The 19,926-nt window shown below is 43.4% G+C and overlaps 1 protein-coding gene and 1 long non-coding RNA gene across 7 annotated transcripts in view; both read right to left on the reverse strand.

Moving 5' to 3' along the window:
• Positions 1 to 19,926, reverse strand: part of ENOX2 (ecto-NOX disulfide-thiol exchanger 2) — a 44,136-nt gene that overhangs the window by 9,856 nt on the left and 14,354 nt on the right. For all 6 annotated transcript variants that reach the window (XR_014521288.1, XM_083484722.1, XM_083484721.1 and 3 more), the window contains exons 2-9: positions 17,758 to 17,874; positions 13,973 to 14,104; positions 12,846 to 12,983; positions 11,330 to 11,536; positions 9,668 to 9,901; positions 8,392 to 8,604; positions 5,169 to 5,275; positions 1,116 to 1,227 (exon numbers count right to left, since the gene is read on the reverse strand). Coding sequence is in view for 5 of the 6 variants with exons in the window: in XM_083484722.1 (XP_083340848.1) it covers positions 1,116 to 1,227; positions 5,169 to 5,275; positions 8,392 to 8,604; positions 9,668 to 9,901; positions 11,330 to 11,536; positions 12,846 to 12,983; positions 13,973 to 14,104; positions 17,758 to 17,874 (1,260 nt within the window). In the remaining variant the exon portion in view is untranslated. The remainder of the gene's footprint in view (positions 1 to 1,115; positions 1,228 to 5,168; positions 5,276 to 8,391; positions 8,605 to 9,667; positions 9,902 to 11,329; positions 11,537 to 12,845; positions 12,984 to 13,972; positions 14,105 to 17,757; positions 17,875 to 19,926) is intronic.
• Positions 1,756 to 5,162, reverse strand: LOC310698129. Its single transcript, XR_014521348.1, has 2 exons — positions 4,792 to 5,162; positions 1,756 to 4,404 (listed from the first exon to the last, which is right to left on the reverse strand). It is a non-coding gene; the product is annotated as an uncharacterized lncRNA (long non-coding RNA).

Below are 19,926 nucleotides of genomic sequence, written 5' to 3' on the forward strand. Positions count from 1 at the left end.
TCGCTTCTGGGAAATGATATATAATGAGATGAAGAAAATATTGAAATATACATTTGTTAAAAAACCAGAAGCATTCCTATTAGGAATTTTAGGTGGTGAGATAAAAAGGAACGATCAGAAAGTATTTCCGTATACAGTAACAGCAGCTAGAACTCTTGTGGCCCAGAAATGGAAACAAGAAGAAATACCCACGATTGAAGAATGGAGAACGAAATTAATGGATTATGCAGAACTGGACAGATTAACAGGGAGGATTCACAACCGACGGGACCAAAGATTCACTGAGGACGGGAATAAATTTACAGAATATATTAAAAATATTTGTGATAATGATATAACCTTTGTAAGTTTCCAAGAAGCTCTGTAAGAAGGTTTGGTAGAAATATTGTTTAAATAACATGGTAAGATTAGATATACATAGTGCAATATAAATGAAGAAATGTGAAGATATGTAATAACTACAGAAAATTATCAGACATGTTGATGGAAGTCTAAAAGAAAAAAGATGTGTGATGAATTCCTAATGTTTAATTGTGTTATAAATTTGTTTTTATTGGAAAATTAATAAAAATTATATACAAAAAAAAAAGTCGGGGGTTGTCTTATACGCCGGGTATGGGTTCGCTGGGCAGCAGCAGTGGGCGGTGGGCTCCACACCGGGAGGAAGCTGCCCGGCGAAGCTGCCCAGCGATGCTAAGCCGGCTTCACTGGGCAGCTTCCTCTCGGCGCGGAGCAGAGCCCACCGCCCACTGCTGCTGTGGTGGCAGCTTCAGCAGCTTCGCTGGGCTGTAGCAGTGGGTAGCGGGCTCTGCGCCAGCAGGAAGCTGCCCAGCAAAGCCGGCTTAGCATCGCTGAGCAGCTTTGCCAGGCAGTTTCCTCCCAGCGCAGAGCCCACCGCCCTCTGCCGCTGCCCAGCGAAGCTGCTGTGTATAAGACTGGGCGTATAAGTCAACCCCCCAAATTGGCAGGTGCCAATTTGGGGGGGGGTCGTCTTATACGCCCAGTCGCCTAATACGCCAGAATCTACGGTAGGTAAGTAGAACACACATGCTTGAATACTGCTCACCCCTGAACTTGAATACTCTGGCTTCCTTTCAACACAGTGCCAGTCATACCTGACTCTTCCATCTCCTTGGCATCTGATGGCTCTGTCTCGTCGTCAGACATTTCCATTTCCTCTTCTCGTCGGATGCCCATCAGCTCATCATTCTGAATGTTGCGGATTTCCTATGATTTAAAGAGCATTTTTTATATATATAAAAGAAAAGAAATGCTACTGATTGCTCTGCATGCTGGTTCACAGTTAAGAACCTGCAGGAAGTACCAGGAGAAAAGGAATAGGGGGAGAAGTGTAGCGACTCTGTGTTTGGTAATGGCAAGCTTTGGACATTTAAACCTATCAAGTTCCTAATTTGTGCAATTTGATAAAATTCATTCACAGAATTTTGGGGTGGGGAAGATTAGCATGGAATTCAAAGCAACTCCCCCTTGGTGATAAATATTGTAACTTGCACAGCACGTTCAGAGAACAAAATGATTTATGTTTGTCAATTTTTTAATCCTCAAGTAATTGAGGATTGAGTAATTTTAATTACTCAAACAAGCCTCATGATCATTTCATTCTTTATACACATGGCTGGGGAATGATGTAAACCAAAGCCACCCCAGTTCAACTCTTGAGCTTCTGGGACACCAGATCTTAGCAACAGCCAGGTTCTAAGGTAGAAGTGCAGTCTGTCTAAAAAAAGATTATTTTGAAGGAAACGGTGGGGGAAACCTAAGAGGCTTATCCTTTGGCTATTGCCTGGCTATTAGGGAGAGAAATCCCACCAACTCCCAGCCCCTTCCACAGATGCAAACTATGGAGGGTCCTATTGTAGCAAGGGGGTAAGTGAATAGCAGTTCCAGAATACACAGAAAAGCCAAATGGCAGCTAAACAGAAATGAACAACCAGACAAAAGTGTGATGGTTAAAGAGATGGAATGATTTGCTCCTAGGGCATTGGGGACTTTTATGCTAGATTTATGTTACCCAGCCTAGTATTGCTTACACTGACTAATATCAGCTGTTCAGAATCTCAGGCAGAGAAGAGGCTTTCCCAGGGTTTTTTTCCCCCTAGAAAAAGAGGTGCCGGAACTTGTTGAGCTTTTTTAGAGGCAGCAAAGTTGTGCCAGGGAACAGCAACACTACAGAGGTGCCAGAATGCCCTGGTCTTTCCCATTACTGCTACCCAATCCTTCCAACTGGAGATACCAGGGATTGAACTTGCAACCTTCCACATTAAAAGCACCAACAAAAATAAAGGAATGAATGAATGACCTACTTATGTGACGCTTACACAAAAAAACTTGCACAAATACCATGCAGTAGAACGAAATATCATTATACCCCCCTTCCTTCTCCCCTCACCCCTTTCTTTTTCCCGACACTGAATGTAACTGAACTGTGAAAAGGACCCTATGAATTGAAAACAGAGACACTATATGTACTTTTGTTACACAATACAAATCTTTAATAAAATAAAAAGTAGGCAGCATTCTTCCCAAGTTCCCAAAACTCCATATTATGGCTTCCATCTCACACTATCTCCTTTGGGGGGGGGGATGAAGACAGATCAATACTGGAAAGTGCTGAAAGGTTTGCTAATGTCAGATAATTAAAGCCATCAAGACATGGGTCCTTAAGAACTCTCTATTAATATGTCCCTACCCAACCACTAAAAGTAGGTGGAATATGCATGACAGGGTGTTTTATCTTACAGTACCAAAGGTGTGGAATTGCTCTCCAGACGAGGCCAGTCTGGCCCCATCAAAGCCAGCTTCCTGCCACTCTGCAAAAACATGGCCCTTTCACAGAGCACTTGGCAGACAGACAGCAAGATCATAAGCAATACTACTGTTTGGGCCAATTCTCTTTGTTGCATTTTTAGTTGCTTTTATGCTTTGCTGGGATTCGTTAAGACAGAGAGGCAGGATAGCAGCGTTTTTATTAATAAACATAAATGAAAATGGTTTTGGAATAAGCGTGCCAATTACTCCGCAGGCACAGCAGGACAGGATCTAAATTTCATTTATTTATATCCTGTGTTATTCTACTCCAGTTACGAAACTACCAATAAAATCGTGCAGAATACTTGCCATATTTTCCAGATCACAATTACTTACCTGAAGCTGCCACAAACTGCAAGGAACCTCATTGTATATTTGTATTTTAAACCAGTTTAACACATGCCCAGTTGCTTCTCACCCCAACTATTTATCACTGCGATCCAGAATAATCATGAGCAAACTATGAAATCACACAGAGTAGCACAGGCACCACTCTTGAACAAGGCCAGATATAAAGGCACCTTTGCTTAAAAATTGCCCTTCTATATCAATGTTAGTTATGGCGTGTTTGAGTACTAAGCTATACCACGGTTTCATGTGAATCCTTACATCATTTGCAAGTATGTCTTACTGTAAGGCAGTATGGCAAAGTTATGGCCCTCCAGTTGTTGTTGGATGAAAACTCCTATCATTTCTGACCATTGGCCATGCTGGCTGAGTTTGAGTCCAACACCAGAAGTTTCTGGGGAAGAACTTTGACTGTCTTCATTTCCTATGTTCTCAGTTCTGCATGCCTGACAACTGAATGCATGACTGAACATTTTTAAAGCTTCTTTGGATCTTCTTAAACAAGCCTGTCAATCCCCAGCCCTTTCTAAATCATATAGAATACTCAGCCTCTTCATAATTCTATACTGCACCACCAGTTAGGAGCTTCCTTCAAATTATGCCTGGCACATTCACCGTTTCTGCTGTGGGCTTCAGTAGCAGACAGACTGCATGGTTGCCCAGAATTTAGAGTCAGAATAGGTCAAAGAGTCAAATCCTTGCAATAGCAGAACTTCTTTAAATCATACCTGACAGTAGTTCATCTGGTCTCATCAAATGTGTGGAGAGAGAAAGCATCCAGGGAAGGAGAATCCATGCTCCTTTGTTCAACTATTACAGCTAAGAATACTTATTCACATGAACCCAAGCTCATCTGCAACTTGAACCCAGCGCAGCTGCTCTTGTCTCCATAGTGTCTGTCCCACGTGGGACATTTGTAGTCTTGTTACAGCCTCATGGCTAATGCTAGCATTGCCACATCTTTCCAGCCATTTAACCTAAGAAGAGCCCTGGCAGATCAGATTGAAGGCCCACCTAGATTGAAGGCCCACCAGCAAGACACCCTCCCTCCATGTTCCCAAACAGCTGACATTCAGATGATTAGAGACTATAGATGATGACCTCCTTGCCATGGTTCTAGCTACCTAAGTTTTTATATGACTATTGTGTGTGTCTTAAAGCACCTGAATCCACCCTAGTATAATAGTAACTATTATTATTATACCTCACCCATCTGACTGGGTCACCCTAGTCTCTCTGGGTGGCTTTCAACATATATAAAACATAAAGGTAAAGGTAAAGGTACCCCTGCCCATACGGGCCAGTCTTGACAGACTCTAGGGTTGTGCGCTCATCTCACTCTAGAGGCCGGGAGCCAGCACTGTCCGCAGACACTTCTGGGTCACGTGGCCAGCGTGACAAAGCTACTCTGGCAAGCCAGAGCTGCACACAGAAACGCCGTTTACCTTCCCGCCAGTAAGGTCCCTATTTATCTACTTGCACCCGGGGGTGCTTTCGAACTGCTAGGTTGGCAGGCGCTGGGACCGAGCAGCGGGAGCGCACCCTGCCACGGGGATTCGAACCGCCGACCATATGATTGGCAAGTCCTAGGCGCTGAGGTTTTACCCACAGCACCACTCGTGTATTCCCTATATAAAACATAATAAAATGTTAAACATTAAAAAGCTTCCCTATACAGGGCTGCCCTCAGAACTGAAGAGAGCAGAGCTACTATCTTTAGGTAGTGGGCATAATGCTGCCCAAAAATGCAAGTACAACTATTTCTAAAGAGCTTCATTCATATCCCACTATAATTCTGAGCTTCTTCTTAATAGTGTTCACCAATGGCTGTTCTCTTCCTCTCCTGAACTTCCTCGTGCTGTGTTTTGTTATGAACTTAGCTCCATGTGCGTTGCTACTTACCTTCCAGAGCAAGGTTGGAAAAATCCATCCTTTTATAAGCAAGCCTATAGGCCAAAAGGAGCTAACGAAAAGTAAAAGGAAGTACCAACCTCAGCTTGCTTGCACCATACGCTGATGTTCTTACGTTGCGCTTTCGTGAAATGGTCCCAAGCCTTTTGTTTGGATGCAGAATGGTACACGGCCACTATCTGCTCGACTTCAGTTTCAAAATCAGCAGGCAAAACCAGGCCACAATATCATCCAGAGAGGGCAAGAGAAAGGAGTAAGAGAGCGGGATCAGGCAGGTAGTCCACTGAATCTTTTTCTTATGACGCTTTGCTGGGTGGAACCATAGCTGAGAAAGATGGTGCTCAGGAAGAAGCCAGAGCCACAGAACTTGGAGATCAAAGCAGCACAACAGGCAAGATATGTTTGTATGTCCAATCAGGCAGAAGCCAAGTTAACAGAGTAAGCTGTCTTGATGAGGAGGGTGACACTAAACACTCAAAAAAGGAGTTTCTTAAAAAAACTCAAGAGGAAGAAAAGCACTCATGTAAAAAGAAATGGATGCTTGGCCAGAGAGAGAGAGACAGAGAGACAGAGAGACAACCCCCCCCCCCCACTTCACAAACACTGTGTCATAAATAGGGCTCTGGGTGTATTCCATAAATCTGTAACTGCAAATAAGTACTGGACCCAAAATCCTGCACACTGAATCTTACCTTGGTTTTTAATTCCGTTTCTAGTCCTTACTACCACAGTGATAGACTTGGAAAAATCTCAGAAGCCAAAAAGAAATGGAGTGTGACTTCCAGTGGAGCTTTAATATTCCCAATGGGTTGGCTTGCTTGTAACACTAAGGCAAACAATGGTTTAGCATGGGCTCCCAGAGAGGAAATCACAGCCACTTTACTTCTCCTCTTGTTCTGCTGCTGCTGCACTGCTCTGAGCTAAGCCATCATTTTAGCTCAGCATGTGATGAACCCAGGATTGTAGCTTGTCTCACTCCAGACAAACAACAGCAAGGTCTGTTCTTGGGTTTACAACTTATGGTTTGTCTTGATCGAGACTAATAAAAATAATAATAATAATAATAATAATAATAATAATAATAATAATAATAATAATAATAATTTATTTATACCCACCCACTCTGGGCGGCTTCCAACAGAATATTAAAGTATGATAATCTATTAAACATTAAAAGCTTCCCTAAACAGGGCTGCCTTCAGATGTCGTCTAAAAGTCAGATAGTTGTTTATTTCCTTGACATCTGATGGGAGGGTGTTCCACAGGGTGGGCGCCACTACCGAGAAGGCCCTCTGCCTGGTTCCCTATAACTTGACTTCTTGCAGCGAGGGAACCGCCAGAAGGCCCTCGGCACTGAACCTCAGTGTCCGGGCAGACAGATCCTTTCCCAAAACATATTCCTGCAAATTTCTAGCCAAAAGGTTTAGACAAACCATGAACCTTAGTTCAGTCAACACACTGAGCCAAACCATGGCTTAGCTCAGAGCAGTAAAGCAGCAGAACCAGGGAAGGTGTGTAGCAGCAGCGATATCCTCTCTGAAAAGCCTCACACTCATGTATTTGTGCTGAGCATTTGGCTTAGCATTACATGAGAACCAGTTTTATGACTAGATTATTTTTTAAAATCACCACATGTACATATTTGCACAGCTTATATGAGAAGTTACAATGCATAGTTTTCCTCGGGATGGAATGTTATTTTAAACACCAGAGTAGGGCCCTGCTGGTGATGTGGGAAGTATGATATGCTGCCCCACATTCAGTAAAGTAATACAGGTCCTTTCCCAAAACATATTCCTGCAAATTTCTAGCCAAAAGGTTTAGTTGTGAAAGATTATCTTCCCTGAAAGGAGCTAAAAATCCATCCCATAGCCATAGGTGATTGGCTTGAACACTGGAGAGGCTACTGAATTGCTCTTACCCTGGCTAAAAATTGACCAACACCAACAACATGGCAGGATTCAGGTCTGAGGTTCCCCCCAATTGCTACTTACTGTAACTCCTTCTGGAATCCGAGACCAATATTTTTTTTTAAGGTTAACAGAATAAAACAATTCAAAACAAACACTAAGCAAACTGTAAGGGACTGCAGAATCCTCTTGGTACACCCAGGAGACGAATGGTCACACTGTGCTGTGATACATAACAAGATGACCTTAAAATCAGACTATCAAGGCCAGGAGGCTGCTAAGGTGTCGGCTTCCCCAGCTGTGAGGCAGTTGCTGCCTGCCAGGGAATTGGTTGGTTAGTTACTCAGTTCCAGAGAATGAAGGAGAGAAAGCTCTGCAGGACATTCAATAGGAAGAGAATCTCCTGGTTGGAAATGGATCCTGGTTAATAACAGGGCAATGAAAACTGCAGAACACTCCCAGGGCTCAGAAGAGCATCAAATGTTTTGTACATAACGTTTAAAGTGGCGCAAAAAAGGAAAAATGAAGCAATATTACATTACCTTGAAGGCTTAAATCTCCCATTTAGTAAGATGATCTGTAGATCCTCAAAGGAACAGGAAGATAAGGGATTTGGCTATACACCTACCTTTGTTGCCTAAGCCTCTCAGCAATCACCAAAGGTACAAGGCTGTAGTTAACATAGGAGCAGCCTGCGGGTAGGAACATCACTAAGGCAGAAAATACCTGCACATCCCGAGTGTGAACAGAAATTAAGAAGACACTTCAAAGAAGATTCAGAAGCTTCAGCTGGTGCAGAAATAGGTGGTCTGTCTCCTGATGCAGTATGTATGCTGCAAGTACATGACATCTACTAAGGCTCACTATCATGTTCTTTCCTGTGTCCCATCCCATTAATCACCCAGGAATGCTCTCCAGACTGTACCACTAGTTTACCAAAGAAAATGTGCACAGTAGGAGTTTTGTGGGCTTTTTTATTTGTTGTGTCTGGGGACCATTTCCCCCCCAGAAATCTATCAGAATAAGATTTTGATAGTTTCCCAGAAGCTTTGTAAGATTTTCTTGTTTCCACTGAGCATTAATGGCCTGGTGACCTTTCATTCATTTAAAATTAATTTTAATATCCAGCATTTTATCTGTTAAATGGTTTGTTATGTTTTTCGTTTTTTAAAATGTTTGCTGGTTTTCTTTGACATTTGTACGAATGCAGCATGGTGGTTTAGAAATTTGTAAGAAATAAACCTAAATATGTTTCCTAATAAAGGGGATGTATGTTCCGGATCTGTGTGTCTCTCTCTTGTTCAACCTTCAACTGGAAAAAAAGAAAACAAAAAATGGTACATTTCCATCAAGTGAAACTTTGAAATCCTGGTTGCAAGCCCCAAACACTTACACTGAGCAAGAATTCCTGAGAGTGCAAGCTTGAACTTCTCCTTTGCTTCTTCCATTTCCTTTTCATGGACTGCTTTCTCATTTGTAAGCCGGCGGATGTGGCTGTTGACCGACTGGATCATTGAGTAGAAGTTGTTTGCAGTCCGTCTGTTCACTTCCCCACGCTCTATCCAGGCCAGCAGTGTCTGCACTGCTTCCAAAAACTTGGAATCATCTGACCCAAGAGAGAAACACTGCTCAGGTACAAAGCACTGGTGAATTTTGCAAGTAATACTGTTTAAATCATCGCTCCCTGTGTGAGAGTTTAAAACATAAAAACATAGTAAGATGTTTGATAGGCTAAAATGATATTGTTTTGTTACTAGTGCTCTGCCAAAGCTTCCTGTGGCTCCTATAGGGGTTCTTTTGTTATGTTTTTATGGTATAATGTATTTACATTTATATATTAAACATTAATTAAGTCACTTGGGGGACGCGGGTGGCACTGTGGGTTAAACCACAGAGCCTAGGACTTGCCAATCAGAAGGTCGGCAGTTTGAATCCCCGTGAGGGGGTGAGCTCCTGTTGCTCGGTCCCTGCTCCTGCCAACCTAGCAGTTTGAAAGCACGTCAAAATGCAAGTAGATAAATAGGTACCGCTCTGGCGGGAAGGTAAACGGTGTTTCTGTGCGCTGCTCTGGTTCGCCAGAAGCGGCTTAGTCATGCTGGCCACATGACCCAGAAGCTGTACGCCGGCTCCCTCGGCCAATAAAGCGAGATGAGAGCAGCAACCCCCCAGTCGGTCACAACTGGACATAATGGTCAGGGGTCCCTTTACCTTTTAAGTCACTTGGAGATGTTCAGGTAACAAGCAACAGTCTAATTAATACTACTGTTTTGCATAGATTTGCATGAAATGATCCACCCAAGCAAGGCAAAACTCTGAAAGGCTGTGGTGGATGAGATTAACTCCACAGACAGTTGGAATGTACTCATCTGTTGTACGTCTACATGGGATGGATCACATCTCAGTGGAAGAACATCTGCTTTGAATGCAAAATGTCTTGGGTGCAATCCTTAGAGTCTCCAGTTAAAAGGATCATGTAGGAAGTGATGAGAAAGATCCTTCTTCTTCCAAGACCCTGGAGAACCACAGCCAGTCAGAGTATACAGTACTGGGTAAGAAACAGATAACTCATCTGATAGGGTACAGGACAGCTTCCTATGTTCCTAACCACCTGCCACAATCCTCATGCAACAGCCTGCCAGTTTGGGACATTATACTACAGCCCTATGTACCTTTTAGCTTCTCAGCAACAATACTGCACTCATAATACGAATAGTGGACAACAGGAGGTGGGGAGGGAGGGTGGAACTGTTTTTCTGCCATCCTTCTGCGATGACGCTCTTCCCGGGCAAGCATCCGCTGCTTGCATTCCCACTCGTAGAAATCATCCCGGGCTTGAGCAAAATCCACGTGTAGGCGCCCTGTGTCCTTTTTATCAGTGCTGGAGCCCAGCCTGATGCGATAACCTGGCAATGATAGTTACAGAAACAACCATCAGCAGTTTCCCTGTGATAAGGAAGTTTTTAATGTTTGATCTTTTATTGTGTTTTTAATATCCTGTTGGAAGCCACCCAGAGTGGCTGGGGAGACCCGGCCAGATGGATAGGGTATAAGTAATAAAATTATTATTATTATTATTATTATTATTATTATTATTATTATTATTAGACTGTTCCTCTGTTTCCCCCATCTGCAACACCTATCAGAGGAAATGTGAACAGCTACAATTCAGGCTTAATAACATCCATGTTCAAACTGGATAAAGAAATGAACATCAACTGCTACGCATGCTCATCCACACATATCAATATGTTTGATTTATCAATGATTGTATCACATCTATGGTGCAGACCAGCTACACAGCTCAAAAACACTTCAGGTAAATTCTGTTTGAAATTGTAACTGCAATATTTGCTAAGTTGTAAACATCACAAAATAAGCTACATGGGAAGGGTGAGCATCAGGTGAAAGGTTGCTGCGGTTTCTGTTAAGTTGCTGAAGCCTTGCCAGATCCCTCTTACAACTCTGGAGGGTGGTTCTCATAGGGTACAGTGACACTGACTGGACAACACATGTTATTCCAGAAGGGAGGCTAACCTCCAAAGTTCTCCAAAGAAGCCATGTTGGTTCTGGATAGCTTAAAAAGGTGGTAGTTTTCAATAATCAGCAGGTATTATAAAGATTTCAGGCCCTGAAGGAGCGCCTCCACCCTTGTCATTAAGCCCAGCCACTGAGATCTAGCTCAGAGCCCAAGCAGAGGACCTTTTTTGGTAGTGGTGCCTACCCTGTGGAATGCCCTCCCATCAGATGTCAAGGAGATAAGTAACTACTGTATACAAGGTTTACCTTTAGGAGACATCTGAAGGCAGCTATGTATAGGGAAGTTTTTAATGTTTAATGTTTTATTATGTTTCTCTATATGCTGGAAGCTGCCAAAAGTGGCTGGGGAAACCCAGTCAGATGGGCAGGGTACAAACAACAACAACAACAACAACAACAACAACAACAACAACAACAATCATCATCATCATTAATCATAGAGACTCACTGCTTGTTGCACTAGAATTATTCCCTCTCTTCGTGAGCTGTGCAGCTCACAAGAGTTCCTTACTGTTGTTTCATGCTGACATTTTTTAGCTTGTTGGAATTTTGGAATTGGGCATTTTTCTGTTTTTATTAGACAAATTTATGAAAGCTATTCACAATGGTCTGTGTCACCATTGCATGTTATAGTGAAGTTAAAAGACTCCTTAGCCAAATAACTGAAACTGGTGAGAGATGACTGTACAACTGGGAAAATGGAAGGGGACACAACAGACATGACTGCATGTGGCTTTTGCAACTCTACAGAAGAAATTATCTCTGAGTCAAAAGCAAAGACAAACAATATCTACCAGACAAATAAATAGCCTTGTCCACCATGTATTCCTCAGAAAAACGGATGTGGCAGAAGTGCTTTTTGCTCTTCCGAAGCGCTAAGATCTCTCCACACTGCTCAAAAATCTCCACAACAGTCTCTTCTGTTGCATTTTCCGGCAGTCCTCCAACAAATACCGTCTTGCATCCAGGAGGTCTTTCCCTTGTGGTGGGAGGAGGGAGATCTAAGGACAACAAGAAATATGATACATAATCTTGCCACAAGCAAAAGACATCTGGTATTCAACTACAATCCGACAACAACTGCTGCGCATTTGTGTTTAAGTGTCAGAAGGCTTGGCCAGCCCTGGCCTCTTCCACACTTGCACTTGTCCTGTGCCTAGAAAGCACAGATCTAAGTGGTGTTCCACTTGCCCCATGCGGTTTTGCCTTTGCCCTGCAGGTTTTCCCAGGGGAATGTGGCAGGGCAAATGGAAGTGTGGATGAGCCTTCAACCTTGCCAGGCAAAGTTATATCCTGCCAGCCTTAAAATATCAAAAATCAATATCTTTCCAGGACAGCATGCTTCCCAAAGAAGAAAATATCCTCTCCTTTTGGCAACAGCTCACTGCTAGATTCATACTAAAAATAAACTGCAAGAACAGTGCACAGCCAAATACAAACACCCTTATACTATTGGACACAATACCACCAGCTTTATAAAAAGGGGGAAATGAGGGTCTATAAAATTTACTTGGGTTTTCTTTTTATTACTGCTTGCTGTTTAGCAGCCTGCAGCAACAGCTGTGCAAAACTAGGCTTCCATTTGGAAAATGTCCTATGCATTTTCATGTTCCAAGCTATAGCCCAGCATACTGCACAATCAGCCCTTCATGATGTCGAAAATCTTATTTTTTTATTTGCAACCTCATGTCTATAGCTTCCTCTTCCAATTACTCCCTGACCTTGAAAATATTGAAAACAGAGAGGGTTCAACTAGAAAGTGTTAGAGATGCACTGCCAAGCAGACTAGAGCTGAGTTCTGGGAAGTTACGCACTTACCTCCCTTCCCTTCATCAAGTGACATTCTAGACCAGGGATGGGTATCATGCAACTCTCCAGAAGTCGCTGGACACCAACCCTTGTGATCCTTGACTGCCACTGGTTCTCCCTGCCACTGATTCCCCCACAACCACCTCTAGACTGCTGTTTTAATCAGTAATGTTTGCTTTTCCATTTTGCCTCTCTTAAGTGGACAGAATCAGCAAGCAGCACAGCAGGGTAGTACAGAGATGGCCTCACTCTTTGAGGACATGAAGATGCTTGAGGCTCCCAGCGCTCCCTTTGAGGTGGTCCTGGCCATCTCTACAATCTAAAAGCTATTCTGGCTTGGCCAAACTATAAAAAATATCCTGTTGGGAAAAGAGCTTCTTCTTCCCTCCATGATCTGTACATCCACCACATGTAAAGAGGGACACCATTAGATGTCCCTCTTTACTTTCAATATTTCCCAATTGATCCCACTGCAACTTCAAGAATTATGGCAAGGATTACTTGAGTTAGGTGGGAAGAGTGTGCAACTTTTGCAATGAATGATCTCCTTAATCACTGGTGGTGGCACTATTTCCAAGCCAGACATCAAGGGACTGATTGGTGGGATCCCAGTCATCATTCCAAGGGCAGGGTCGAAGTCTGAAACAGAGAGAATATCAAGCTAGAGTGTTTCGGCTGCAACTGCACAATAATTCTAACTAGGAAAGCAGATTTTTTCCATCAATAAAATCAAAACTTAAAGGACGTGAGAGATACATAAAGCAATGAGTGGAGAAGCAGAGCCATTTGGCAGCCCACATTATCCCACAAAAGCCAGTTCTCATGCATGGGAGGACAAAGATGCGGGCAGGCAGGATGGAAGAAAAAGAGAGCCCACAGTATATCCCAACACTGGGAGATTAGCCTCACTTCCTCCTGGTTTTGTAACTGAAATGACAGCCATGCATACCACCACACTGAAAGCTGGCTCAGGCATCTGTTTTGCCTCTTCCACTCCAGGCTGCCTTGCCTTCTTTTAATTTTAGAAGTGCTGAATGAGTGCTTATGCATAAATCCATTCATTCAGTCAATTACTTTTTTTTTTAAGGAAACTTTTTTAAAAGTGCTTAACGGCTCCATAGATGGAGTGGAGGTGTTTTTTGGTAACATACAAGACGGTCAGCCAATCAGGCCAATCACAGCCAGATTCTGCTTTAAAGTTGCAGAGCTGTTTTTTGTTTATTATCGCAGCCACTCCTAAGGGCCAAGTAGACAGAGCGCTCAGCTGATTGTCTAGTCTTGCAAAGACCCTTTCAAAGTGCTATTTTGCAGGGTGTTTTGCAGGTGCTGCCAATCACCTGATTAGTGAAACCTGCAAACACCCTTTCAAATAATCCAAGTTTTGACCTACCCCATAACTGACATCATATATGACTTCCAATAGATGTGCATGGCTTCCCTGAAAATGGCCTTGTTGGCTAAATAAGGAGGCCTAACAGGCCTAATCAGACACAGGCCAGAGGTTTCCCACCCATTTTAGGCTATGGATCTTGTGTGTTCTCTGAACATTTACTCCCCTTAACACTCCACTGGAAAAATTAAGTATTGCGTGCTTGCAGCGGTGATACCAAACCAAGACCACAACCTACCAGGCAAAAGAGGATCTCCTGTTATTCCCATTGGTGCCATCCCCAAGTTATTCATTGCAGTGGTCCAGGCTGTTGGATCTGACATGACCAAATCCATTGGAGGAGACTCTAGACTCAGATTTGGGATGCTGTCTGCAGAAAGGATTATGATTGACAAACATATTAACAAATGTACTTTTAAAAAAATTATCAGCATTACTTACCCCAAACTGGAAGAGAAAGTGATAGAAACCAAATAAATCTCCCCTATAAAATGACACCCTGCATATCTTGGCAAATGATGGGATAAATTCTAAGGGGAGAGTAGGATGCAACAAATACTTGCTTTAGGCACTAACTATTTGATGCAAACCACATTTGCCTGTGCTCCCCTCCCGAGTATCATCCCATCCCCCATGTACCAACGCCTTGTTCTTTCCAAAATAAGAGCTCTAGTTGTAAAGGCACAAGTCTTAAAATAGATCTGAGCCAGCACTTATCATGGGCCCCAGAATGATCCTCTGATGGCAGAGTATAACCCCTAAAAAAAACACACTAGGCCATAATCCAGGGCAAAGTCCATGTGTTATCTGCATGTCCAAAGGCCAAATCCCACTGTCAAACTCCTGAATACATTTTCAAATTCTCTCCCATCTGCCCCAAGCTTAAAAAACAGTGGAGAGATTTGGCATAAGAGCAGCTTCAAGTGGCAAAGTCACACACAAAACTTAGTATATCGCAATGCCATCTTAGATCTCATACCGAGTACCAGTAGTCTAAATTTGTTTATTCTTTTACTTATATCCCACCCTTCATCACGAAGCCCTTCATCTCAAGGCAAGGAACAGCAGCAGGGTTGCCATATTTCAAAAACTGAAAATCCAGACACAAAAGTTGTTGTTTTGGCCAAAGTTGTTGATGCCCGTACATTTCAGCAATTTCCACCTGGATATTGTTTCCAATGGCTGAATCCTCGGAATGTGTGGAAAATTACGGTCTTATGGCAACCCTAAACAACAGGGCAATACACAAGTAATGGAATTACCAGGAGGACCTCCCCAGCCCATCTTGAAGTTTGAGCAGGACAATAGGAAAAACACTGACTGGTAAAAACTGCTTCTAGGGAATCTCACCTCGCATACTAATGACAGTTCATCTGTCCTTCTCTGTCTGAAATAATTATTCGGCTCCTCCCCTTGTACCTCCCCTTGTATTCCAGCTCAACAGTGAAGGGATAGCCCTGGGGATGGAATGCTTAGAATGAGCCAACAGGCCCTTGCACATCGCATCAGATCAATTTCCACTGCAACAGGTGTACTTTACATCCTCTGACCCATTCCTTTAATTGCCTGAAGAACTTGTAATTCAATTAACTCCTATCTTTCCTGGCCACTGGCCATACTGGCTGTGGCAGATGAGAGTTAGAATCCAACAATATCTGGAGGGCCACTGGTTCCCCATCCAGTGTTCTGTTGGGGCGGACACTCATCAAGAGTAAGGAAGTTTTCTGCTTCATGCAGTATCATTTTAGCACAATCATCAACCCTGATGTGTAGTCTGGGGCTCTAATTTCCTTTTGGATGGCTTTGCTATTTTCAGCAGGTTCCATATCACAAATCCCCAAAATAAGAACAATCCCACATTTTTGCATGCAACTGATGCAGGTTAAATGGTATTGCTATGAGTTTGTGGGTGCCAGGCCTCTCTAATCCCTGGATTCAGCAAGTGTTAAAAGCTAATCAATCCAAGCTAGCTTTCTGTGAGTTGATAGCCTGGGTGATGAGCCATTAAGAGGGATTAAGGACTCTGTGGGAGATGGCAAATGAGCCCCTCCCTCCACTCACAGATAGTGAGAAGGACAAAAGTTAGAGTTGAGAGTGAGCAGTGATGTGTCCGAGAAGCAAAATAGCAAGCAGAGTGACCGAGAGCCATGATGGATCTCTGCTTGAATCCAGTGCTGCAGCTATGGAAGAAACAATGCCCATTCAGGTGTTAACAGTGTGAACCCTGCATAGCAGGCTCAGGTTGTATATATGTGTAAATAAACCATATATCCTAAAGACTCAGCTGTGCCTCATTCCCAAAAGGAAACATGAACCCTGGGTAAGTGCATGGAACCCCTGGAATCTCACACCACTTGGAAGTTAGGGGTGTGTGCAACTGTATCTATATTGGGCTAATGAAAATTGGTAAAGGAACATATTAGCTATTGAGTTTCACAGAGCTGTTCATCCAACACAAGGAGTTACCTAGCTTGTGAAATTTTGTGAAATTCAAGTCGTATTTCTATATCAACCTGCATTGGCTCAATTAAATATATACTTTTCCTTAGCTTGTGTTTCACATATTTTGGGATCATCATGGCAATGTCCATGTTTCATTCCAATTTTTTATGGCAGTGAGGGTGTCTTCTAAGGAAGGATAAGAAGTACTTTGTTTTTGCTACTGCATATCAACCAGACCAACAAACATAAACCCCCAATTCAGATTCATCCTGACTCAAGCACGTACACAGCTGTGACTCGCTGACTTCTGGCTATCAAGTGACAAGTAACAGAAATCCCAGAACTCAGGATCCCTGGCATGGAATGAGCTAGAATAACAGGACATTTTTCCATTCTAAAAGTGAGCCTCCGTTCGCTTAGGTTCTCTCATGCAGCCCCACAACTAAAATTATAAACACAATTTAAAACATTAGATTTTAAAAGCCAATTAAATCATCCAACACAATGCGGTAGATAAAAACAGCAACCATTAAAATTACAGACCAGCAATCTTATTCAGTTAAAAGCTGAAAAAAACAATTGTGTGTTTTAAGGCCTGCTTATATACAAACAGACTGAGTATAAGACAAACATCCTGGGGGAGTAAGTTCCACAGTGATGGGGCCACCAATAAAAAGGCCCCGTTTCCCCCCCACTTCCAACCTGATGAATCTTAAAGGCAGACCTACAAACAGGACTTCTATGGCCAATATCAGGGTTGGGCAGGTTCATGTAAAATATAGGTAGCCCTTCAGATATCCTGGTCCCAAACCATTTAGGTTTTAAAAAGTAACCGCCAACACTATATCTGGGCCTGAAAACTCACTGGTAATGAAAGTGGGAAGTGTAGAATTGGTGTTATGTGCTCTAGTCATCTGGCCCCCCCAAAGCAACTGGGGAATGCATTCTGTACCAGCTGAAACTTTTGAACAGTGTTTGAGGACAGCCCCACATACAATTTGTTAAAGTAGCATAATTGGGATGCAATCAGGGCATGGACTACTGTGGTCAGCTCCACTTTCTCCAGATAGAGTAACATCTTATGTATCAGTTATTTATGGGAACAGGTTCCATCAGCAACTTCCTAGAAAACAGCAAGTCCAGGAGAATCCCTCAGACTGTGTGCCTGGTCCTTCAGGTGGAGTGCAACCTCATCAAACTCTGGGCACACACTATGGTCCAGGGCACCATGTTTCCTACCCGCAGTGCCTCTGTCTTATCCAGATTAAGCTTCAGCTTGTTTGCCCTCATCCATCCTAAAACCCCTAAAACAAGAAGGTGGAAATGATGAACAGAGTTGTACATCATCCACAAACTGATGACGCTTTAGCCCAGACTTCCAAACTATTTCTCCCAGCAGCTTCATGTACATGTTAACAATAAGGCAAGACAGGAGAGACAGAAGTGGTCATGGAGAGGAAAGAACTTTCCCAGTACCATCTTCTGGGTCTGTCCTGTTGTGTTCTTGTATCCCCCATTCATAGTTAAGACATCCCCCAGGCACAAACACAGCTTGCTACACCACATGCACACATGGCCTACCTGTAGGCAAATTTATCCTCTTCCGTTTCTGGCTTGCCTCGCCTCCATTTTCAGCAGGGCTGCTATTGAATGGCAGAGGTTTGCTATTGCCAGGGTCAAAGGGCAGGTGGTTTAGTCCTGAGAGAGACGGAAAAGGGAAGAATTGGTTAAGAATAGCATTTGATCCCTTCTAATTTGCGTGTCGAGACCCCACAGCCACCCCCTCATTGGAAATGACTCACACAAGGACACAGATATTAGGTTTATGTTATTGGGCAAATTTTGGCCACAATTTTATTGAATTACAGAATGTGAGCGGTATTGGCTTAGGCATTGATTGAACCTGACTATATCTGACTCCTGCCCATTGCGCAAGAAGTCCAGTTAGGGTAAGCCACCGGTAGGGGGAGCCCTGTTGATGCGAACCAACTCAAGCTCCACCTGGTCTTCCCGTCGGGGTCATGTCAAGGCCCTAGCCCCCAGCCGGGCTTCAGACTAGATCAACACCCCCAGATTCCTTTGGAATACCCTTAAGCATGGAGGGGCAGGTGATGGCCACACCTCCCCTCCCCCACACAAGGTCAAACAATGCGTAACCGCAACCCTAACAAAGTTGTGACGATTGCTACAAGGTAGGCGAAAACCAAGTGGCCAGTGCCAATTTGCCAAGTGAAAAAATTCCTACCAGGCCCCTTGGACAACCAAGGCGACCAACCAAAGTCCATAGCAAGGCCATTGCCTAACCTGCAAAATAGGGAGGGAGGGTGGGCGATTGAGAAAGCGAGCCAAAGAGGAAGTCCTCTGGCTCGCTCCTCAGTTTAAATGGCCCTGACCACGCCCCCACGGCCAGTGGATTGGCTGGTCAGGCTCTGATGTGGCTGGGATCCACCAGGCAATGGGGGACATAGTCCCCCGCCCCCAGTGGGGAGTGGGTGGCCACGCGGTCCACCGCAACTCCTCCCCACTGGGAAGTGGAGCAGATTTTCAAACAAATCCTCAGTACTCAAGTGCAAACCAAATGTTTTCACAACACAGCCTCAGAGAGAGAAAAGCCTGAAGTAATACAATAAAACACTGCACTATTCACCTACTGAAGCACTGCTAGGAAAAGAGGTTGGCAATTGGCAGCCCACCGAACAAGAACTGTCCAAAGGGGATGCAGGCCCTCCCCACACAGCTGCCAACCCTCTTCTAACTGCTTAGGGGAAGCAGACAATTTGCATACTTCTTTATGGATCTAAATTACAGTGGTACCTCGCAAGACGAATGCCGCGCAAGACGAAAAACGCGCAAGACGAAAGAGTTTTCCGTTTTTTGAGTTGTTCCGCAAGACGAATTTCCCTATGGGCTTGCTTTGCAAGACGAAACATCTTGCGAGTTCTTGCGAGTTTGTTTCCTTTTTCTTAAAGCCCCTAAGCCGTTAATAGCCGCTAATAGCCGCTAAGCCGCTAATAGCCACTAAGCCGCTAATAGCCGTGCTTCGCAAGACGAACTGATTAATTTCGTCTTGCGAGGCACCACTGTAGTCCCATAACTATAAAAGCCATTCTACCTACTTTTTAGTCAAGTATTTCTATATACCATTGAGGACAAGAGCTGCAGGTATTTTTATAATTTGAAAGGCATTTGATAAAAGGATGACTATTTTTACAGTACTTAGATTATTCTCTGCTGTACAGAGACTAGTAGTTTAAAAAATGAATAAATTTTAAAAACCAACCAACCAACCAACCAAACAAACAAACAAACAGGAACTTAATAATTGATGGCCACTGATGCTGCTGGTGCTGAATACCTTCCATAGAAATCTGAAGTCCAGCTTTGTGTTGTGGTACTAGTAAATGGGGGGGGCGGAGGAAACGAGAGAGAGACAAGCTTCAGAAATTTGTTTGCAATTAACCCTGGAACCTAGCACAATTGGTTATGACAACAAATACAGGATACAAGTGGTAAGACTGTCTAGCATTGCAACACCTCAAAAGCAAGAGGAAAGCTTAACTGAACAGAATATCTTGACTAAGTTCTCACCAATATGGCTTATCACATAAGAAGAACCTGGAGAAGTGAAAGGGTCCTTTTGTAGCAAAGAGGGAATGAGCTGTTGTGAAGGAATTATCCTGGCATGTTGCGTATCAAGCAGACTTGCCTCTTGAGGACAGAACTTTATTTGATGATGCTAGGTGTTAAACC

The sequence above is a fragment of the Podarcis liolepis genome (genome assembly GCF_965112155.1).
Source record: "Podarcis liolepis genome assembly, chromosome: Z".
Taxonomy (NCBI): domain Eukaryota; kingdom Metazoa; phylum Chordata; class Lepidosauria; order Squamata; family Lacertidae; genus Podarcis; species Podarcis liolepis.